This window comes from Panthera tigris, chromosome E1 (assembly GCF_018350195.1).
Source record: "Panthera tigris isolate Pti1 chromosome E1, P.tigris_Pti1_mat1.1, whole genome shotgun sequence".
Taxonomy (NCBI): domain Eukaryota; kingdom Metazoa; phylum Chordata; class Mammalia; order Carnivora; family Felidae; genus Panthera; species Panthera tigris.
Genome location: NC_056673.1, coordinates 49,129,132 through 49,152,801, shown reverse-complemented (window position 1 = coordinate 49,152,801; position 23,670 = coordinate 49,129,132). Strand labels below are relative to the sequence as shown.

The 23,670-nt window shown below is 46.1% G+C and overlaps 1 protein-coding gene across 4 annotated transcripts; it reads left to right on the top strand.

Moving 5' to 3' along the window:
* Positions 1–18,483, top strand: SLC16A6 (solute carrier family 16 member 6). Of its 4 annotated transcripts, XM_042967167.1 has the most exons (7): positions 1–174; positions 6,312–6,546; positions 6,942–7,180; positions 9,944–10,087; positions 12,150–12,278; positions 14,475–15,284; positions 16,160–18,483. In XM_042967167.1, exons 3-7 carry the CDS (start codon positions 6,949–6,951, stop codon positions 16,408–16,410), a joined length of 1,566 nt encoding a protein of 521 aa, XP_042823101.1. In that variant the 5' UTR covers positions 1–174; positions 6,312–6,546; positions 6,942–6,948; the 3' UTR covers positions 16,411–18,483. The 4 variants fall into 4 exon arrangements, with proteins under 4 accessions (XP_042823101.1, XP_042823102.1, XP_042823103.1 ...); XM_042967168.1 differs by lacking the exon at positions 6,312–6,546; XM_042967169.1 differs by lacking the exons at positions 1–174; positions 6,312–6,546 and adding an exon at positions 2,314–2,401.
* The last annotated feature ends 5,187 nt before the right edge of the window (positions 18,484–23,670 follow it).

The window sequence follows — 23,670 nt, the reverse complement described above, 5'->3', positions numbered from 1 at the left end:
CTGCGGGCCGGGCGCCCGGTGCTCACCCGCCGGAGCCAGTTTGCGGTAGGCTCGGGCCCACGCCCTAAGGGGTTAAACCTTTCTCATGTTACCGAGCGGCTTATAAGGAGGGGGAGGCCAAGCCTCCGCCTTATTGGGAGCCTTTTGGGGTTTATTCTCTTCCCTTCTAACTTGGTGAGTTGGTTTTATTATTTTACATGTTTAAAAGTTTGATTGTGGGGTGGGTTGTTTTTTTTTTTTTTTTAATCTGTGTTGGGAGCTTTTTTTTTTTTTTGGGGGGGGGCTGGTGGTGTGTGGGGTGGGCAGGACGGCGGGAGGAGACCACTTAACATCTTAACATTTTGGAGAGGTTATTCTGAAAAATATTCTCTGACAGTTGGGAATGCCCGGGGCCACCAGGATGACGCGCTCTAAGCCAGTGTGGGCAGCTGAGAGTTGACTGTCCGTGGCCCTGGCTGGCAGTTGGGGTCTGGAAAACAGCTAGAGGCAGGCTTGGTTTTGAGTGCCCGCCCCGTCCCGGATTGGGGGCTTCAGGCCATCGAGCGAGTCGGGGGCGCCCGCTCACCCCTGCGTGGATTTTCCGCATGAAGTTGCCCGCGCGTCACAGGAGCGAAATGTCAGAGGTAGCTTCCCCAGGCTCGCGCGCGCGCGCGCGCAGGCCGGCCACTGAGGCAGCGCCAGGGCAAATGGGAATCCCTGTCCCCCCCGCACCCCCCCCCCAAGCCGACACACACTGCCGGGGCAGCCAACGTGACCCCGCAATGGGAAGGCAGAGCGCGCGGGTCCTACACCTTGACCGTCCGAGCTGTCAGCGCCTGACGGCTGGTCCCGCTCAACTTCCAAGGTTCCCGGTTGCGGCTGCCAGCCGCAGGAAAGCGCCCGTGTGGCTGAGCAGTTCCGTAGTGGCGGAGGATGATTTTGCAGAGGAAATGGGTTATTTCCTTCTGGGGTTGTTGTGTTTTTTTTTGCCTTTTCTTTTTTTACTCTTTTTTTTTTTTTTTTAAATTAAATCCCCACCGTGCCCCCCAGCAGACAGGTGATAGAAGTTTGTTCGGTGGCATGTAAAATGTCACCAGACGCGGGGGGCATTAGCCTTAAGAGACTAAGCTCCCCGGAGCCAACTGGGGAAGGAGCATTACAACTTGACAACCTGGAAGCTGGTTTTGTTTGCACAGTTAGACACTCCGTGCGGGCTCCTTCTTGAAGGAGATGGTTTCTACCCCGAGAATGAGATTTCTCAGTTAATCTGTTTTGCAAATCCTATGAACATGAGTGTCTTCTCTGCAAAAAAAATACCATGTGTTTCTGCTGAGATTTCTGAGTGATGCTTCTTCCCATGTCCCAAGCACCATTATGCGGCATTTTGGGGGGGTCAACGATACATCCTGCCCCAGGGATAAAGAAATACCTCTTCTCATAATTAAGGGAAGGGTAGCCAAGATAGAGAGTTCCAGTTCATAAATAAACAATGCAGCCAAGTGGAAAAGCGCCTTCTGCCTTAATGAGTACCACTAACTGTGACTTTTCCTTCTGTGGTTTCCAAAAACTGGACTTTTTCTCAGTGGAACCCCTGAGGAGGACACTTAAACTAGGGGTTCACATTTCAACATCATGATCTTGTAAAATGGGTGAATTGGTTTTATCCAGTGATTCAAAGCTGCTGAGGCAGACCTCCAGGTTAGGTTTGGGACTTTTTTAGTAGAGAATTCAGATGAACTTTACCTGAATGCAGACTGGTTTTGACCCGGGGGGGGGGGGGGGGGCGCGGCAAGGGGGAAACGGCTTGTCAAAAGCTGTTCTCCAGGCTACGCCTTTAAGAACAGAGTCTAGCCCTGCTTTTACGGAGGCTTGGCTTTAACCAGCAGCCATCACCGTTCCATCCAAAGCCTGCATTTTGAACTTTGCTCTAAACTGACCCTGGACTGATGCTCTGACGGTCTATAATAATCCAATATTTTGCATTCTTGATGGCCCCAAATCAAACCTTTACTCAACAGATCAAATCACAGTGAAATTCCCAGGTATAGCAGACTTCCACACCTTGGCAGAATCCTCATTTATTTAAGGTGAAGACAACCAAATGCTCATAGGAAATATTTCAAACTGCCCAGCGTGTTTTGTCATTGTACTTCCTTTGGGAAAACATCAGGGAGCAGGCGGCTCAGCTGCCAGGAAGCCCCGTTCATTATAGAACTTTACAGTTGGGACCCTCAAGTCTGCTGTGGCTAGTCCCTACTTTACAGATGATGAAATTTGGGGATTAAGTGATTTCCCCAAGATTGTGCAGCCAGTTAATGGTAGACAGACGTTCAACAAATAATGCCCAAGGGCCTCCAGACAACAAACGCGTGGGCTTTGGCCCCAGAGGACTCCAGAGTGGAGGATGAAAGTCTAACTCAGAGTAAGTCCGGCTCAAAGGCTGTCCTAGAACCGTAGCTTCTTAGGGCAGGGAAAGATCGGGACAACACTCTGTTTACCTGCTGACAACACAAATCAAGGAGCAGAGTGATTCACCCACTCAGCTTGCCTCACCTGTTAGACCCCCACACAGTAAACCAGCGTCCCTTCCCGTAAGATCAGTTCGCATCGCCATAAGACCGAGGCAGTATTTGGTATCCTGGAATTGATAGAGGATTCTAAGTAACTGAGTTCAAAATTCAGGCCTTTGTTTCTAGCCTTGTGGAGGTGGACACTTTTAAGCCGGTTGGCCTGCTTATGAATGGACATAAGGAGAGGAGGCCAGGAAGGGATTTATTCTGCAAGCAGGGACGTCCTCACTTGGGTCTCATAGGGATAGAGCAGGGCACCGCTTCGGCAGTAGGGCAAGACTCCTACTTTGTCGAAGGAGCTTTTATTGAGCACATACTAGGTGCCAGACGCGCTGCCGGGCACTGGGTCTGGAAAGAGCTGCTGGCTGCCCTTGTAGGTGCCTGCCCTATGTGATCCTACATGCAGAACACAGAAGTTCTCATCCAGTATGTTCTAGAAACCAGGTTATTCTATGATTATTCTATATTGTGGTCTTCTCTCCAACGATAAATATAACAGGACGTGGGATGCTTTAGGAGGATAAAGGCATACACTTTGGAGGAAGTGGGTTTGGGGGTGTCATCTTTGCTTTATGATGTCCCCAGTAATAATACTAAGAAAGCGTCTGTCCTCCAAAACCCTAACAGTGCGGGTGAAACTTCTATTTGGATCTAGCTTCAGGAGAGTAGCAAAGATATAAAGCAAAGTTTAAAAAAAAAACCAAAGGAATTGAACATAGACATAGAGTCAAGTCTGCTGTCTTCCAACCAGCTGCCAAAGATCAGATCTGAGCGGTGTCCAACTACATTTCGCCCACATCTGCAAGAACCATCTAGCATTTGCACCTTCCTCCTAGCTCCCGGCTTTCCCTGGACCACCAGGTTTGCCCAGGGGGAATCAGGTGATTCATAGAACTCGGTGCTGAGTACCACAGTATAAACTGGTAAAGCTGAATGGAACCTTAAAGATTCTCCAGTCCAACCTTGTCATTTGACTAATGAGGAACTCAGGCCCAGAGAGGTGCACTTGACTTTCTCAAGGTCACACAGTTAAGTGGTGACACAGCTTATGGAACTTTACATAGGGAGGTCAAGAGAGCTCTTATCATTGAAAGAAATTCTTCCCAATCTCTGCCTAAAACAGCCCCTTCCAGGCCTTTAAAATGCTGTCCCTTAGGCTGATAGGGCGGGATGACACTGGGAGACAGGAGATTTGATTCTGAACAGTTTCGGTCAAGTGCCTTCTCTTAGGTCTAGATTCCACCTTTTGTAAAGAAAAATGAGTAAGGTTTTACAAGGAGACGGACAAATGAGCTCTAAATTCCCTAACATTCTATAATTCTAACACCACTCCGGGCTACCGGTTGGTGGAAATTGCACCCATTTTGCACGTTCAAACCACAGATCATAACATGCAAAGAACGAGTGAGATAGATACCTATCACCAGAGTCTTCTGACGATGGATAGGTAATCTTATCTTCATACCAAAACTACAATCTTGTCCTACATACAGTCCAACAGAAAGACTGTCTCTTGACCCTGTGGAGGCTTCAGGCTAGAAAGAAATTCAGTCTTGGGGGCCTTTATCAATTTTTTTTTTTTTGCCTTTATCAATTTTATGCCAGTCTTTTTATTCAGGTTGGTCCTGAGCCCTAAGATCTTAGGAGCACCCTTCTGGGTTAGAACAGTCATGCCAGAGGTCCTTGGACTTCATTGCCACTTAGTCTAACTGCTTGTCAGAAATGTGCTGAACTCTGGAAGGACATGGCCAAGTGGTTTTACTATGCATTTCAGTCATAGGGTTCCTATCATTACCGTCAACAAGGACTTAAGTCCATGGAGACAGAGACCATCCCTCTGTCTTTCACCGTAGTATCCCTGATGCCTAGCATAGGGTCTGGCCCCTCCTAGGTACTTTGTTGAAAAAAATAAATACAAGCTGTGTGAAAGGTCTGGGGGCAGGAAGGCAGAAGGAGGTACAAAGAGAGAAAGGCCCCAGGGTTTGTTTTCCATGAGCCTATTATTTCCATGAGCAAATAAGGTAAACACAAACAACACCCCATTGCTAAGTGATACCTGTCACAAGAAGAGAACCCCCTAGGTTGAGTTGGTCAGAGGAAGCATTATGGAAGAGAGAAGATTTGACGGAGCAGGGTCTGACAGGTGCCATCTGTAAAAGTGGGGGGCAACCAGTCCCGGAGCCGGGGGAGAGGGCCTGGCCATGGGCAAGGTGGTTAGAGACTAGCGGGCAGGGAGGAGTCCATTTGGACCACAGCCTGAGTCAAGTCTTAGAACGGGAAGCAAGAAGGCTACAAAGATAGGGTGGGGTCCAACGATGAAGGCATGGAAAGCCAGGCTAATCCATGGGTTTTATCCCTCAGAAAGAGGAAAGCCACTGAAAAAGGCTGAGCAGAAAAATGTCATGACAGTGCAGCATTTCAAAGAGATTAATCGTACTGGACACACGGAGCCAGTTAGGCTAGTAAAGGCGTCTTGGGCTCCGCAAGGAAAAGTCCAAACTAACAGCCTGGTAGGGGGATGAAATGGAAGGGGTGAAGCTGAGGACCTAAGCTGTGAGCTCCCACCACTTCCCTCTCCCTCTCCCCCAACACCTCTCTCTAGGCATAAACACCAAATACTAGATGGACCCTATTACTGGGAAGTACTTTTTGTGGGGTTTTTTTGGGGGGAGGGGGGTTCTAGACCTTCAGCCTAGTAGTGTTTTCACACCCCTGCCCCAGCTGCCTCACCTTGGGAGTGAATTTTGAAAGTCTGATGAAGGAGGGGTGTTGTGAAAACCTCATTTGCGGGAGGGCTCCCGGCTTCTGTCTTCAATCAGCTGCTTTCCTTGTTGGGGAAGGCTGATGCCAAGCTGTTCTGTCGCTGCCCAGCCTACATCTTGATCCATTTAACTGGCCTTCCCACCTTTGTATGTGCTCTCAGAAAGGATGCACTGACACACAGCAAAACGCAGAGGCCTTTGCTGCAGAGGGCATAAGCTTTTTTAAGCATCTTATGCCCTATTTTGTTCAATCAAATATTTAACAGTGAAGGACAAAGAGTGAGTATACTGTCCTTTTAGAGTCTCAGTCTACAGTGCGAATGGCACCATCGATAGGATGAAGGACACTAAGTTGGGTCAGATTTGCTGCTTTTTATGATTTAGAGAGTTAACAGAATGTGGTTAGATCCCAATACCAAAAATTGGCAAGTCCGCCGGAGAGATGAGGTTGTGTCCCGTTATTTTTCAGCTGCCCTCCAACATCAATAAAACCTGCCTTAGTACTTGAACACGACAACCTAATGGCCAGGAGAAGGACACCGTGCATCCTCTAAAAATTCAACCTGTACACAACTGTATGATTGTAGAGAATTCTTAAATTCAAGAGCTCTAAGGCCACGGACTCATTATTACAGATAGTAATTCTGGGTTGGGCTAGAAACACATCACTGTCTCAAAGCGCGCGTAACTGCAGAGGCTCTGAAAGCACACTTCCCAGAGGGGAAGACGCAAGTTCAACTCCCCTCCCTCCAATGTTAAGTATAGTGTTTCCCCTTACTGGTGGCGTTACAGGCACAGGTCTGTTTGTTCTGACGTTTGTGGCAGTTCACCTGCAAAAGCATATTGAGGTCAGGGTAACTTGGCTAGGTTCACTGGCTGCCCAGGCCTTGCAAATTTTCAGTGCTCTATTCGGTTACTGAGTATATGTCAATTGCTAATACATCAAGTAGTGGTTAACTCTGAGGAACTTACTCACGATGGTTACATTCTGTTCGTGTAGGTACATCCGCATGGAAAATGCCAGATCATAATCAGAAGGAGAGGCAGCTGACGATCTGAATGGCTGGGGGCATCAGCCAGAGACACATAGGATGCCACAAACATTTATCCTATGGAAGATGCTAGATGGACTGACAGTGTTTGCCTCTTAGCCTCCCTTTTCCTAGGCTTCATTTCTGATCAACATTATGATCAACCCACGCTTCCTTTACACCTAACTTGTCTTCAAGTTCAAGGTCAGCATCAATACTCGGTCTGGTGGCCATTCTGTATCCTTCAGGGTGCCTCTAACTACGCTGTTCTGATCCCTTTTGTTTGTTTTTTCCCCATTTAATTATCACAGCTGGGAAGTCTTCCTTCCAGATTCTTTGGGGGCTCTGTATACAATACAAGTCTTCGGAGCTCCCAAAGAATCTGGAAGGAAGACTTCCCAGCTGTGACAATTAAATAAGTGTGTAATTGTTATCCAGAGACTTTATAGTAACCGCACATTGTTCAAATATTCATCACCCTAAGACATGTGGTAAGTAGTCCTTATCTGTTATGTTTGCTAAAGAGTAGCAGAATCATCAACCCTCATGCTATTGGCTGGTCTGATGTTCTTCTTTTTTTTTTTTACTTTTTATTTCAGATTAAGAATGACCCAAAAGACATCACAGCTTTGTTCCAGAGCCAATGTTTATACTCAAGTGCCTGACGGAGGATGGGGCTGGGTGGTGGCTGTGTCTTTTTTCTTTGTTGAAGTCTTCACATACGGCATCATCAAGTCATTTGGCGTCTTCTTCAATGACTTAATGGACAGTTTTAATGAATCTAATAGCAGGATTTCGTGGGTCATATCAATATGTGTATTTGTCTTAACATTCACAGGTTGGTACCTCTTTCTGTTTAAATGATATGGAAGCATGTGCCGCTCTTCATTGGCTTAACTACATGATGCACTCACCATATTGGCAACGCGTTCCTCAGATGGCCCATGGGCCCTTTCTAGCCTCAGTTCAGTAATAGGGTTTTCAGGGGCTTGGGGATGGCGAGTAACAAGAGGCACTGAAGGAGAGAGCCCCGTTTGCCTGCCCTGATGGCCTTCAGTTTATACGCACATGCACTAGACACCTACTGTATGCATAGTCTTAGGATACGAGAGATTACTTTGAGGCCCGCAGTAAAGCCCCGTCCTATGTAGTCATTTTCTGAAGAAGCAACAGCAAAAGGACTTGCCATACTAGCCCTGGTCTCATAAACGCATGCTTAGGAAAGAGGTCGGGACGTGTAAATGTGGATGCGTGAAGAGCAGGAGGATGTCAATCAGGAAATAATGTAAAATTACAAATCTTATCCAGGAGGGACACTCTGAATGCAGACAGCCGCTTCCCTAAAGGATTTCACTGGCTAACCAGAGTGCCTCTGAGAAAATGGGGTTTGAGTATACTTTTCTTATTTTTTTATTTTTTAAAATTTACATCCAAATTAGCATCTAGTGCAACAATGATTTCAGGAGTAGAATCCTTAGTGGCCGTTACCCATTTAGCCCATCCCCCCTCCCACACCCCCTCCAGTAACCCTCTGTTTGCTCTCCATACATAAGAATCTCTTATGTTTTGTCCCCCTCCCTGTTTTATATTATTTTTGTTTCCCTTCCCTTATGTTCATCTTAAAGTCCTCATATGAGTGAAGTCATGATTTTTGTCTTTCTCTGACTGATTTCACTTAGCATAATACCCTCCAGTTCCATCCAAATGCAAGATTTCATTCTTTTTGACTGTCGAGTAATACTCTATTGTATATATATACCACATCTTATTCATTCATCCATTGATGGACATTTGGGCTCTTTCCATCCTTTGGCTATTGTCAACAGTGCTGCTAGAAACCTGGGGGTGCATGTGTCCCTTCGAAACAGCACCCCTGTATCCCTTGGATAAATGCCTAGCAGTGCAATTGCTGGGTCCATACGGTTTTCCAGAGTGGCTGCACCAGCTTGCACTCCCATGTTTGAGTATAATTTTCAATGTGCTACTTGTCTCTGGGTCCCTTACAGGCCTGATTCTCAGGACGGTCCGTCCGTCTATCAGGGGCCACGGCAAGGGCTTCCAAGAAAACACGGCCACTGAACTCACCTCAGAAAGTTAATGGGGCTGACCTTACACTTCCCTGACCCTAATATCCTAACAATGGAACTATTATCTCTGAATTGTTCTGTCTTTAAATGTAGTTTTCAGCCGCATAATGTCTTAAAGAGGCAGCTCCATGGTTCTTTCCTATGAGTAAAGAATTTCTTACTACTCCTCGTACAGTGTCCTGGGAGCGTCACAGAGGAGCTCTCCAGTTCCAGTTGAACTGAGTATGAAGACATTTACTTTAAAAAAAAATTGTTTTTTTATTCATTTTTGAGAGACAGAGAGAGACTGAGCACGAGTGGGGAAAGGGCAGAGAGAGGGAGACACAGAATCTGAAGCAGGCTCCAGGCTCCGAGCTATCAGCACAGAGCCCGCCGCGGGGCTCAAACCGCGAGATCACGACCTGAGCCGAAGTCGGACGCTTAACTGACCGAGCCACTCAGGTGCCCCAAGACATTTACTTTTTTAATTGGGAAAGTTTACTCAGCAAGACAATGTAAGTGCATTCGAACTAAAGTTTTAGCTTTGGCATTCTAAATAAAAAGATGTCAGAGCTTCACTTTGAGCTCTTTTATAATCAAAAACAATGCTACAGTCAACAAGAAATTTCCCATTAATACTATTATACCAGAAGATCATTCTTCTAAATGCTATTACGATACGAGTTAGTGCTTTGCACCAATGTGCCACCTAAAAGCGATGAGTGGTTTCGTTATGAGCTCTATTCAATACTGGTTTATAGTCCACTAACAGAAGAGTTATATATGGACTCACCCCAATGGAATAAATTTAGTCCTTTTTGGTTTGTTTTGGGGTTTTTTTGTTTTGTTTTTTGCTTCTCTATCCAGCATGTTCTGTATTACTCTTTTACCCAATTGTCAATGGTTCCCTTATCTTGGTATATTCAAGTGAGTATCAGTGTTGGCCTAAATAACATACCACTAGGAAACTGATCTGCCAGACCGAACTGTTCTGCAGGATATGGAGTACAGACCCTAAGCAAATGAGTGAATGATCATCAGCCACTCTGAATTCGCTAGCCCCTAGCTAGCCTCCTCGTGGGGTGTTCAACTGAGCCTTCACTGTACTTTCACATCATTTTCAGAAAAGTCAAATGAAACTGAGCTAGAAACTGACCCCAAAGGGAGCTTTCTAAAAAAGAATCCAAAGCAGTGACTATATAGAAAACGAAGACGATTCAAGCCATCATAGGAAAGCCCATTTTTGTCACAGAATAGCACACATGACATGCATACCTAACTTTATAGGTGCTCATGGAGAGCCCACATCGCTTTCATCTAAAAATAGAGCCATATGTTTTATCCTATTACTCTGGCTTTCTCGCTAAGAAGCCCAAAGAATGTACTGTCCCGTTTGAACAAATATAACCATCGTGTAAAGTGTATTATATATCGCACATCATCTCTCCACGTTCAAGACTTGAGAAGGAATCTTAAGAAGGCTAATGTTCACGCCTCTGGGAATTAAAATGTCGCATTATGGTCTTTCGCTGCAGCTCCCCTCTCTGCTGTCCTGAGCACTCGTTTTGGGCACCGTCTCGTGGTGGTGGCAGGGGGCCTGCTTGTCAGCACGGGAATGGTGACCGCCTCCTTTTCCAGGAAGCTGTACCACATGTACATTTCAATCGGCATCATATCCGGTAAGTGCTGCTCCTGGGCTCCAGAGTCCTCCAAATGCTCCGTTTGAAAAACAAGGAAGGGGAAGGAGGGGGTCCAACCCAACATGTATCTTTTTTTCTCTTTCTCTTTTTTTCCTTTAAAATTAATAGTGCCCCAGATCGGTGGTTTTAAACTGGGCTGGATAGACTCCAGGGGATACGGGAATCTCTTCTCAGTGCCCAAGAGTTTTTGACTGTTTTTTTTTTTTTCTTTTTTAATATTTACCAATGAGAAAGACAACTTCTCTTTTGCATTAGTTTGCAGCCCAAAGACATCATTTTCACAAAGTAAGATGGGAATTTCCTTAGCGGGTATTTCCAAAGTGGGAGTCTGAGACTTCTGGGCTGTAGGGGAGGAAGCAAGCATGGTCGACTTTGTCTCGGGGTCTGAGGAAACGTTTTTCCCTCTCAAAGGAGTACCTACAGGGGCGCCTGGGAGGGTTCAGTCGGTTAAGCATCCGACTTCAGCTCAGGTCATGATCTCGCGGTTCACGAGTTCGAGCCCCACGTCGGGCTCTGTGCTGACAGCTCGGAGCCTGGAGCCTGCTTCGGATTCTGTGTCTCCCCGTCTCTCTGCCCCTGCCCGATCACACTCTGTCTCTCCTTCTGTCTCTCAAAAATAGACATTAAAAGCAGTCCCTACATTGCTTAACAGATGATATATGTATTTAGTTAAGATTTGCACGACTTTTCATATATTTCTGCACCTATTAAAGCTCATTTCTTTCTTTTTAATTAATTAATTTCTTTTTTTTGTTGTTAACATTTATTTATTTTTGAGACAGAGACAGAGCATGAACGGGGGAGGGGCAGAGAGAGAGGGAGACACAGAATCGGAAGCAGGCTCCACGCTCTGAGCCATGAGCCCAGAGCCCGACGCGGGGCTCGAACTCACGGACCGCGAGATCGTGACCTGAGCTGAAGTCGGATGCTTAACCGACTGAGCCACCCAGGCGCCCCCATTTATTTCTTTTAAATACAAGTCTTATATAAGAACTATACTCAATAGTGGTCTGTGCATTGTGAATTATATAAATTCTTTTAATGCCGAAAAATAGGGGGGAAAAAAAACAGGAAACAGTTTTTATACTCCTGGCATCCCTGAACTGTTACAACTTTTCTAGACCTCTCATGAAATCCTTTTTTTTTTTTTTTTTTAAGTTTATTTTGAGAGAGAGAGAGAGAGAGAAAGAGAATATCCCAAGCAGGCTCTGCACTGCCAGCACAGAGCCCGACTTGGGGCTTTATCTCATGAACTACTGAGATCATGACCTGAGCCAAAACCAGGAATGGTATGCTTAACTGGCTGAGCCACTCAGGCACCCCTGAAACCTTTTATTTTATCTTACTTTAGTTTTTACTACAGCACCTTTTTCCAGAATGAAATTCACTGGCTTCCAGAACTTAGATTTATACAATAAACACCCCTCTCTCACCAAATAGTTCATAATGGCAGCTTCTATTTCCTCATTTACCCAGTAATCATTTAGGAAATGTATGGTTTGGATTTCCAAGAGGTTCGATTGTCTGGTGGTTAACTTTTTTGGTATTATTTTCAGATTGTCATGCATCGTGACCAAAGTATTTGCTGGCACAAAAATCTTTGGGGAAACCAAAAATGTCTATTTGACATGGCACATAATATTAAAAAAAAACCTAAGTAATTCCTAAAAATACGTATGTACATACATACATTAAATTAAATATTAAAAACAGGGGCACCTGGGTGTCTCAGTCGGTTAAGCATCCAACTTCGGCTCAGGTCATGATCTCGGAGTTTGTGAGTTCTAGCCCCGCGTCGGGCTCTGTACTGACAGCTCAGAGCCTGGAGCCTGCTTCAGATTCTGTGACTCCCCCTCTCTCTGCCCCTTCCCTGCTCATGCTCTGTCTCTCTGTCTCTCAATAGTAAGTAAACATTTTTAAAAAAATTTTTTTTTCCCCATAAAAAATAAAAAAATTTAAAAAACACAATAATCCCAGATCTTTGCACCCTTCTGTAATCAATCGTATGTGATGCTCACTCTTCTTTCTGGCTCTCTTTCAGGTTTGGGATTCTGCTTTAGCTTTCTACCAACTGTCACCATTCTATCCCAGTACTTTGACAAAAGGCGCTCCATGGTCACTGCAATTGCTTCCACGGGAGAATGTTTCGCTATGTTCGCTTTCGCCCCAGGTAGGCAGACCCTCGTGGTCCATGTACGGATGCGGGTTGGGGAAGCCCCTCTGCTCTTCTGGCCAACAGTCGGCTGACTCTACCCGTATTTGCCTTCTTTCCTGCAGCGCAGTTTGAGGATCTGTCCTCCCTCATCCCGTTTTAGGAATCCCTCCACTCTAATACTAATCCGAGTTGACCTAAATAGGTCAACAGGTGTTAAGACGCCCATTCAGTGGGAAGGCTGGAAACATCCATTCCAAAATAACTAATTTAATAATTTGAGACTGGTCATACTATTATCTTTCCTTTGTCAAAAGAACCAAATTCAGTGTGGATTTAAAATGTGCTGATAAAGTTAGCTTTATTATCTGTGTGTAGGTAATCTCGCGGCAAAATTTTTCTCCCTAGTTTACTTGCTGTCTCAGTGTCCGCAGGTAAATTTCACTCTAACCAGCAACAGATGGTTAACCTCGAAGACCCAGATTCGTTTCTTACTCTGCCGTTTCCTTGAAGAATGTGTCTGTGATTATACTTTGATCGAAGGAGTTAATGTAGAAGTGTTTAGGGGTAACATGTCCTAGTGACTGAAGCTTTTCACATGGTTGAGAAAAATGAAATGTGTGTGTGCATATAGGTCTATAGGAAGGCAGAGAGACAGGGAAAATGTCAAGTGTTGAATTTAAGCAAAGGGCGGGCAGTCACACACCCTGGTGCCATTCTTTCTGCTTTTCTGTCCACTTAATGTTGTGGGGAGACTCAGTGGTCTGTGAATGACCTGAGGGTAGAAACTGCATCTGGGTTGGCTTTGTTCCCTAGAAAATCCCTGCTACCTGGTAGGCACCCAAGAAATGTCAAACGGAAGGGCGCCTGGGTGGCTCAGTCAGTTAAGCATCCAACTTTAGCTCAGGTCATGAGATCATGGCTCGTGAGTTCGAGCCCCGCATCGGGCTCTGTGCTATTGGCATAGAGCCCGCTTCAGATATTCTCTCTCTCTCTCTCTCTCTCTCAAAATAAATAAACATTTATATTAAAAAAAAAAAGGTAAATGGAGGGAGGAATATTGCACCCACTTTCGCCAGATGAGCATAAAGCTTCTCAAAATACCCAAGCCTAAAATATCTTGCAGTTTGAAGTTTCCCACATTAATGGGAGGAACGAGAAGTGTGAAAACAGGCTATAAAAGTAACTGGACCCCCCCCCCCCCGCCACGGAATGTGGGGCTGCCTTGCTCAGCCTATCTTCTGGATAACCAGCTTCCCATGTCTTCGTACCTGTCTGCTCTCAAAGAATTAGAATATCATGAAATTCTAATGAATATCATTTAGCCTTTCTGGGATGATTACGAAGATACTTTAAGGTCTTGCGGGGGCCTGCATTATTCAGTTGTTGCTGTGGGGCTCCCCTGCGGCCGTCTCCCCCAACCTCCCATTCCAGTGTGCAGCCTGCCCCTGGTCAGCAGCCCGGGACCCAGCTTTTCTGGCGGGAAGGAGCAGGATTCACACAGTAAACGACAGTCTGCAGAATAGAAACTGTAGAACTCTGTCATCGTGGAATTCTGGGATCACCGTGAGCTTAGATGCTTCGTTTATCTTTCTGCTTAATCCATGACTACCAAAGACTGCATGAGTGAATGCATAGTGATGTAGCTCAGACGTAGGAAATTCTGTCTTTTAAAGGCCAGACGGTAAATACTTAAGGTTTTCGCAGACTAGCAGTATCTGTCAGAACCCCTCACACTTTGTGGGTTACAGCACAAAGGCAGCCATATACCACATCGGCCAATGAGCGGGGCCACATTCCAGACAGGCTTTAGTATCAAAGACACAGGCAGTAGGCTGGACTTGGCCTGCAGGCTGCTGTTCGCCAAAACCTGGAAGTAGGTCACCGGCTTACTTCATTTCTCGTGCCTCCACCGGGCAAAACACACCCTCCAAAGCTCTTCTGGGGACCTAGGCTGACAGGTTTGGGTTTGAATCTGATAATCCCTGTGCACTTCTCCCCCTGATTGGTTCAGAATAGCATCAAAGCCTAGAATGAAGGATACGGTACAGGCGGACCGCATTCACCCTGCCAAGTACTAACTGCCAAGTCCTAACTTTTACCGAAGTTAGTACTCAACCGGAACCCTTATTTCTGCTCGGTATTTTCTCCTGGGCCTCGAGTCTGTTTTCTGACCTTCGATTTTTCTTTCTTCTTCGCCCCCGCCTCCTCAAGCAATCACGGCTCTGAAGGACAACATTGGCTGGAGATACAGTCTCCTCTTCGTGGGCTTGCTGCAGCTGAACATTGTCGTCTGCGGGGCGTTGCTGAGACCGATTATCATCAAAGGACCGGGGTCCCCGAAAGCAACCGCACACGAACACCGGAAGGAAGTGCAATGTATGCTCGAAAATGAGAAAACACGCACCTCAATAGATTCCATTGACTCAGGAGTAGAATTAACTACCTCACCAAAAAATGTGCCTAGTCACGCCAACATAGAACTGGGGCCGAAGGCCAATACGCAGCTGGTGAAGGCCAGCTCCAAGCGGAGCGATAAGAAAGCCCCTCTACTGGACTTCTCCATCTTGAAAGACACAAGTTTTATCTGTTATGCGTTGTTCGGTCTTTTTGCAACCCTGGGATTCTTCGCACCTTCCTTGTACATCATTCCCTTGGCCATTAGTCTAGGCATCGAACAGGACCGCGCTGCCTTCTTACTGTCCACCATGGCGATTGCTGAAGTTTTTGGAAGGATCGGGGCCGGCTGCATCTTCAACAGAGAGCCCATCCGGAAGATCTACATTGAGCTCATCTGCGTCATCTTGTTGACTGTGTCTCTGTTTGCCTTTACTTTCGCTACTGAATTCTGGGGTCTGATGTCATGCAGCATATTTTTTGGGTTCATGGTTGGAACGGTAGGGGGTACCCACATTCCACTGCTTGCCGAAGACGACGTCGTGGGGATCGAGAAGATGTCTTCTGCGGCGGGAGCCTATGTCTTCATTCAGAGCATATCAGGACTGGCGGGACCACCTCTTGCAGGTAATTTACATACACGAAATCCGAACCCTTGTCTACTATCCCCTTATCGGTTGTGCTGGCTTCTTGTGAGAGTCTTAAAACCTACTGGTTTTTATATGGTCCATAGAATTTCAGAGCTGACAGGATTAGAGGTTACCTGAGCCAGCTCTCTTGACTTAAATAGGAGGAAACTGAAGGTCCAAGCATGTAAGCCAACAATCGTATGGTAAATGAGTGACCAAGTCAGGATTAGAAGCTCCGTCTGCAGTCCAGGCTGCCCCAACCTTTGGCTGCCATCTTGCCTTGTAAATGCTAAAGGGGTACCCATCGCGGTATAACCTCATTCATTACCCTCTGACTTTTGGAACCACAGCACAAAAGGACTTCTGTAAGTCACCTGCCCTTCTTAGGAAGGGTGTGAGGAAACTGAGCACAGAACTCACTCTGCAAATACTTAATTGATCACTACACGGTATTTCCCGGCGGAAGGACTTGGGTGTGTTTCATACCTTAGCCCCGGAAATAGGTCCTCAAAAGTTATTAGGACAGAAATCTTGCCTCATCTTAAAAGAGCCCTAAAGTGAACTCAAGTGAAAATAATAGAGTTCTTTCTTCTCACTGTTTCCTTTTCCAAGAAGCATGCATCTAACTGTCCCGCGTTTTATGCTCCATGAGGACAGATTAGCCCGTGAAGAACATGCTAGCAACCCAGTCGTCTCAGCTGTGCGTTTGTCTGACTTCTCCCTTCTCCCCAGTCTAGGGAAGACTCATACCTTCAACACCCTTTTTTCTTTCGAAAACCCAGCTAGAACACAGAAGGCTAAGCCACTGAGAAGCTTCTGGGTGAGACAGGGTTTGTGGCCATGTTGCTAACAGATACGAATGCTTTCTCTCAGGTCTGCTGGTGGACCAGAGTAAGATTTACAGTAGAGCTTTCTACTCGTGTGCAGCTGGCACGTCTGTGGCTGCTGGGTGCCTCGCGCTTGTGAGACCTTGTAAAAAGGGACCATGCCAGCGTCGTCCTGCAGGCGAGGCCCAGGCCGAGAATCCTCGTGGGAAAGCTTTACAGGACATACCCGAAGACTTTCTTGAAATGGACCTCGGGAAAAATGAGCATAAAGTTCACGTGACCATGGAGCCAGTATGACATGCTTTGCAGTAACGCCAGCCACCCTGTTGGCCGGGACGTGGGCGGACGGTGGGCGGGGGGGACCCGGGGAGGTACGGGGGCTGTCGGCTCTGTGCACTTTCCAAACGACATCTTAAAGGGAATGTGTATGTGAACACGACCAACATCCTTTTCTTTTTTTCCCTTGTAAGTTTTCCTTTTTGCTTGTTTCTTAAGCCAAAACAAAAACAACCCAGCAATTTCCACACATCAATCTGGTTGTCTTCAGTAGCAATAAGAGATACAAAGAAGGACCCTTTGGCTCACATTCCAAGTTTAAAACAGTGACGTGAATCGCCAGAGTGGTTTTAAGAGCTCTCACATGTGATAAACAACTATCTTATAAAATGCCATCAGCCCAGATCACTGAAATGAAATTGGCCACCAAAAAAAAAAAAAAAAAAATCTTAAATCACGTTTCAAATTTCTCATTTTCAGAAATAGGAACACACTGTTTAAAACCCCTTGGAAAACACTGAGGTCTCCATTAACAAATCATGGTTTCTCAGTTTTTCAACTATTCCATGGGAATGAAGTATAGTTTAAGACCAAACGTTCGGCTAACAAATTCTAAAAAATATAGATATATAACTTGAACTTCATAAATGTGAAGATTACCACTTCTTTCTATGGCCAGTCATTACCAGAAGTATTTCAACACAGAATATACAGAATGGCATTCAAAAATATGTTTCCTGTTGCTTTTAAGTATTCCGAAATATGTGACTGTAGTATCTTTAATTTAATCCACTATTTATTATTAAGTTATTCTAGGATGATTAAAATAATCAAAAGAAGTAAAATCTGAGACCTAAGCATCATTTTTACCTCCTTTTGGCAAATCCTTGAAATGCCTCAGACCTCTTGGAAAGTTACTCTCATAAAAGGGCCAGGTTATAATGATTCTTCAATTTGATTAAAGGCCACATGTGCTAGTTAAAGGGGAAAAAAAATAATGAATAGCAAATCGCCTTAGCTTCTTAAAATAATTTGTTTTATCACCTAAGAATACTTGAGGATCTCCTTTGATTGGAATTCTATTTCATTGAATTGTGGAAGCATTTCTGATTTTTTTTTCTTCCTTTAAACAGCTAACTGTTGAAGCATTTCTGTATTTCACATGGGGTAGCAGAGACATCGTATTTTACCATCGTACGTTACAAGTCGCCATTTACATCTTATATAAACCTTGATTGCTCTAAGTTGCCAGAGTTATCAGGTCAACTGGTCATTGTTGGTTTGGTTTTTTTGTTTGTTTGTTTGTTTGTTTTTGGAATCACACTACATGTATAGAATTTCTCATGTTACCATTTTTCCGTAAAGAGGGCAGGTGTGAGGGTCACAGGGGGGCTACTTACTTACATGTAATGAATCTCACTCTGCAGGTGATGGTCCCTCACTGCTCTTTGATTCATCTTTACTGTTAATTTATGACAACTCAGGGGGAAAAAATATAACAAGCCTAGTTTGGTTACAGGTACACACAAGCTTGAATATTTCTCTGCACTGAAATGAAAGTGGCGTAGTTCATCACCACCTGCTACATTTTGTATAGCATTTTATCAGCCATAGAAATAGGACAATCTGTAAAACTTTGGGGGGGTGGGGGAAAAAAATGACAAAGTGTCGAAAACAGACACACCTGGAATGGTGGATGTAAGCAAATCTCTGTCACTGCTTGAGAAGGACTTTGAGCTTTGTGGCAGTTTTGCAGGCTTACATGACTTCAGCACTTTACAACATTTTTTACTATGAATGTTCAATACAATTTAATATTTATAACTGATTTCTGAGCAATCTGCCATTCTGTTAACTGCATGAAAAACAATGTATGCCAATTTCAGTATGTCAATAATCAAGGTTTTAAATGTTTTGGAGAAAATTAAAGCAGGATTGCTGATCTGTTCTGTATTTGTGACATTCTGGTACTTCTACTAGATATGCAATAAATGTATGGCTTTTTTTTTTTATTTAAAGAGACGGATTCCTTTTTTAATGGACTCATCAGCATTCATTGTGTGATCCAATTAAAGTCATAAAAACTCAAGGAAGATTCACTCCAAATAAATAATTTTTTTCACTTTGCTGCGGAATCTTTTAAATTTTTTTTTTTTTAACGTTTATTTATTTTTGAGACAGAGCATGAACGGGGGAGGCTTAGAGAGAGGGAGACACAGAATCTGAAACAGGCTACAGGCTCCAGGCTCCGAGCGGTCAGCCCAGAGCCCGACGCGGGGCTCGAACTCACGGACCGCGAGATCATGACCTGAGCCAAAGTCGGCCGCTTAACCCACTGAGCCACCCAGGCTCCCCTCTGCAGAATCTTTTAACTCTGCTAGAGATGTTTAAACATTTCCAAGAAGTGTTTGTGGGACTTGATTACTTCTTAATGAAAAATATATAAATGAGATGATATCTCGGTCACCACAGAGTAGGAGCAAAGCCTATCGAAAGTAATAAATAGTTGAGACTATCTATATCCAGTTACGGAACAGTCCTAAGAGCTATCCTAAGTAAACAGCATACTGTCCGTGCCAGGGATCAGCAAACTTTTTCTGCAAAGGGCCAGATAGTAAATATTTAAGGCCGTGTGGGCCAGGTGGGTTCTGTCACAACTACTTAGCCCTGCGCTTGTACTGTGAAAGCAGCACAGACACTATGTACGAGAATGAGCATGCCTGCTTCAATAAAAACTTATGCATGGATCCTGAAATTGGAATCTCATAAAACTTTCACACATCATGAGGTATTATTCCGATTTTTTTCCTCAACCACATAGAAGTGTAAAAAATAAAAACCAACCCTATTAGCCTGTGATCTGGAAAGAAAAACAGGCAGTGGACTGGCTGGATTTCGGCCCGGTGGACTGTGGTCTCTGACCCCCTGCCCCATTCGCATCTGCAACACTGGAATGGTCAGTGAAGAGGAACGTCGGGACTGACAGGAAAGGATCACTGTGGTAAAAGTGGCTTTTGGATCACGGGTGCCAAAGACAGGAAAGATCAAACAGCTGATAGCATGTTAATTACAGGTTTCCATTTCCTGGGATTAAGGAGATTCTGCTTTAACCTTGTCGACTTAATAACGGTCCAGTATAAATGAAGACTACTTCCCTCCCCAAAAGTAAAATTATTTCAGAGGTAAAAATGAATGAAGATCATGTCTCTTTTCAGACAAATGCATCCCTAATGTATCCTTACAAATGTATCCTTAATGGATACAGTGGCTCCAAACCTTTAAACAAAGGTGTCAGTTTTGTACTTCCATAATGTGTAATGTAGCCTTTGTGCATTTATTTGCCTTTCCTCTGGCTTAATGCCTGGTGATACGGAAACAGAAGGGAAAATATAGATCCTAAGTCCAGGCTCCCATGGCCTGCTATCCATTCAAATCACCCAGAGGTATTTACATTACATTTAGATTTTTGTACTCTTTCTCAAATATCCTAAATCAGATATAATCACGAATGCTTATTGTAAAAAGCTCCCAGATATCAGACTCACTAATAGGGATTCAAAGTTCGGATACTATTGCCTTTGGTTATGAGCATTGCTTGAAACGACCAATTTAAAGACAATTCCGACATGTTCTGTGCTAAAAGGTCAATCCTATAAGCAGCAGTTGCATGGAGAAAAGAGAAGCTGTCCTCGTTTTTGGTGTACATGTCATACATGCACATGTTAATCAAATAAATCAAATAAATGAGGGCTACAATCTCCCGACAGGTGGGCCAGCCTTTGTATAAGTAAGGACACTAGCTCCCCCTGGTGTTCGGCTTTTGTAAGGACTCCCTGAGGGTGCAAAACCAGAAAAGTGACGAGTTCAAGAACCGACAACTTGGCTTTTCCTGGAAGAGAAACTCTCACGTCCGAACCAAAATTATTTCAGTGACTACGTATTTCCTAGAGGGAAAACTGGAGAGCAAAAGTGATATCCCAGAACACTTTATCTGTAAAGGCTTTTTAAATAGAGTTCAGCGAATATTATGCAGAGAAGATACACGTTGTGGCCACGTATTTATATTCTTTATAGACCTTTCCAGCAACTCAAGAAAAGCCCGGCAACTATCCTAGCAACGTCACCCCTAGAATTCAACCAAAGCCGTAAGTTCCTTCCCAACACGGACAACTCCTGTTCTAAGATCTGTCTTTGCAGGTGAGGTCCAGACTCACGCACGCCTGTGTGACAGCACCTGACACCAACCAGGCATTTGCACCTTCACATGTCCTCAGTGGAACCCCCGACCCTCCTCCCCAAACCTGCTCCTCCCCAAATCCTATTGGCTTTACTTTCTAAATATAGCCAGAACCTGCTTTCGCCAACTCTACCAGGACCCCTGATCTAAGCCAACAGCATCTTAGCTGGATTACTGCAATAATCATCTAGCTGGTTTGCCCAATTCCACTTTTGCTTTAATTTTCCTGCTTTAAATTTCCATATAGAAGCCTTACGATACTTTTTTTTTTTTTTTTGAGAGTGCATGGGAGTGGGGGGTGGGGCAGAGGAAAGGAGGGAGGGAGGGGGCAGGGGAGGGACGGAGAGCGGGGGGGAGAGAGAGAGAGAGAGAGAGAAATAGAATCCCAAGCAGGCCCCACACTCAGCACTGAGCTCGATGTGGGGCTCGATCCCACGACCCTGGGATCACAACCTGAGCCAAAATCAAGAGTCTGACGCTCACCCGACTGAGTCACCCAGGCGCCCCACAATAATCCTTTCAAGGCACAAGTCAGACACGATCACATTTAAAAACCTAAAATCCTGGGCGCCTGGGTGGCTCAGTCGGTTGAGCATCCGACTTCTGCTCAGGTCACGATCTCACGGTTCATGAGTTCAAGCCCCTCGTTGGGCTCTGTGCTGACAGCTCGGAGCCTGGAGCCTGTTTCAGATTCTGTGTCTCCCTCTCTCTCTGCCCCTCCCCTGCTCATGCTCTGTCTCTCTCTCTCTCATGCTCTCTCAAAAATAAACATTTAAAAAAATTTTTTAAAAATAAATAAATAAAATAAAAACCTAAAATCCTTAACAATGGGTTCTTCATGCACTGCCTGCTGCTACTGTTTCCTCCCTTCCTCCTGCCACTCTAGCACTGGCCTTCGAACTGTTCCTTGAAAACACCAGCCTCTTACCTTAGCATCAATTGTTCCCTTTCCCTGGCACACCCGTCAGTTTGGTTTCTTCCAAGTCTTCCTGCGGAGGCATTCCTGACCATCCTACCCAACACAGTCCTTGTTTCTACTCTTTACCCTGAAAAAAAAGTTATAGAAGTATTTGTTTTCCCTCATTCACTATGTCTCCTCCCTTGGTACGTGACGGTGGCAGGTGTTTTGTGCACTGCTCGATTCCCAAGGCGTTGAGTAGGGCTTGGCATGTGGTAGGTGGGGCTCCCAAAATACTGTTGAGCGAACAAATGAGTTCTTCCTTTTGCATCGGCTTTTTCTTTCTTTCATTTTCCCCCACTGGCTTTTTCAAGGGGGAAAAAAAAAGCCATCTATTGACAATTACAGCTCAAGACAGTCTGGTGTCGCTGCAAAGAAGCTGGGTGGCCCTGGGACGCTGAAAGCCCTGGGATCCAAACCTAGTGGCCCAAGAGCTAAGTCTCCAATGGTCCAGCAGGGGGAGCTCTACATGGGTGAATCAGCTTAAGGGCAAAAACGTAGGTCCAACGGAGACTAAACAGTGGGAAGAAATTACCAGGAGGGTAGGTAGGCCGATGGAAGCCTGAGTTTTCACAATACTGCTGGAGCAGATTTTGTTTTAACTTAACCTATTTTCCAGTAGACTTTTTTTTTTTTATGATGACTTTTTTTGTTTTTGTTTTTGTTTTTAAATGCCTCCTCGGGAGCAAGGGCTTTTCTGGATACTGAATCTCTTTTTTTTTTTTTTTTTTTTTTGGTGCTAAGACAAAGTGCTCGGACTGATTTCTCTGACTTTGAGCAACCCCAGATGGCCCCACTCAAATAGAAAAGGGGTTGAAAGAAAGTTTAATCTTTTACAACCCCTTCTATAAACAATCTGGGGGAAAAAATCGGTTAGGTTTCTGGCTTGTGGTATTTTACTTCTTAGGAGGTCATGCGGCAGAGGCAAAACAAAGCACAATTCGAAATGAGGGAGATCTGGACCCGTTTTGTCTTTGCCACGGGTGCTACCGTGCACAAGTTTACTTAGCTACCGCGGCCTTGTTTCATCACGTGTGAACTGAGCAGCATGCACGTTATTACTAACACTTGACGATTCCGCATTCCAAGCATAAAAGCACATTTAAAGGCCATACCAGGCCCTTGGTAACGGGAGGGGGTGAACAACCAAAACCAAAACCAATGCCACGGAAGGGAACAGCCAGACCTGCGGGCCAGTCAACACCGAACGCGAAGGCCCTTAGCAGTGTTCACACCCCGGAAGACCCGCGTCCCCTGAAACAGCCTTTCCCGTTCGTGCCTCCTGGTGCCGCCTCGCAGGCTTAGAAACCCGCCCGAATCTACAGCCACGAGCCCCGAGCCGCGCGGAGCCGGGGAGCACGTGCAGCGTGGCCTCCGGGCCGGAGATGCAGCCACCCAGGACGAGAAGACAATGTTCTTTTTCAGACCGAGGACGGGTTGCAACTGGGCTAAACTGTGCGCTCCAACCTCAGTCCACGTGCCCCCTTGTGCACGTGCTCACGTGCCTCCCAGGCACGGCAAGGTGACACCCGGGGCCCGCGCTCTACGCGCACTGGACGGTGCCGCTCTCGCTGGTCCCCAGAACCGCGCGAGGGGCGCCCACGCGGCCTCCGGGCGCCGCCGCGCACACGCGCCCCCGAGCCCGCTCGCTCGCTCGCTCGTTCGCACTCACGGCTCCGCCGCCGCTCGCCGCGCCGATCCGCCGGCCTTCCCGCGGCTGCTGCGCCCCCACTCCCAGGAGGCCTCGCTGCGGGCCGGGGGCGCGCGGGGACGGCCGGGGGCGCGGGTTGGGGACGCGCCGCGCGAGCTCGCGGCGGCGGGGCGGGGCGGGGCGGGGCGGGGCGCCGCGCGGGTCGGGGAACCGGACAGCGCCGCCGGGGGGTTACGGGGTGGAACGGCGCCGCCGTTCGGGTTGCGGACGGGACAGCGCCGCCTCGGGGGAGGGGCGGGGGGTGCAGCGCCGTCGCGGCCCGCGGCCACCACCTGTGCCCCCCAGCCACCCGGCGCGGCACCCCGGGGTGCGGAAAGGAGACACGGGTCGAGCCCGGGGGCCCGCGGGCTCCAGAGGACCGGCCGGACGAGGCCA

What these genes read in the sequence shown, in the direction of transcription:
- SLC16A6 (XM_042967168.1), top strand. Translation starts at nt 6,949, where the DNA reads ATGACCCAAAAGACATCACAGCTTTGTTCCAGAGCCAATGTTTATACT. An exon ending in ATTTGTCTTAACATTCACAG is followed by an intron (nt 7,181 to 9,943) that starts GTTGGTACCTCT and finishes CTTTCGCTGCAG; the next exon opens with CTCCCCTCTCTGCTGTCCTG. An exon ending in TATGTTCGCTTTCGCCCCAG is followed by an intron (nt 12,279 to 14,474) that starts GTAGGCAGACCC and finishes CGCCTCCTCAAG; the next exon opens with CAATCACGGCTCTGAAGGAC.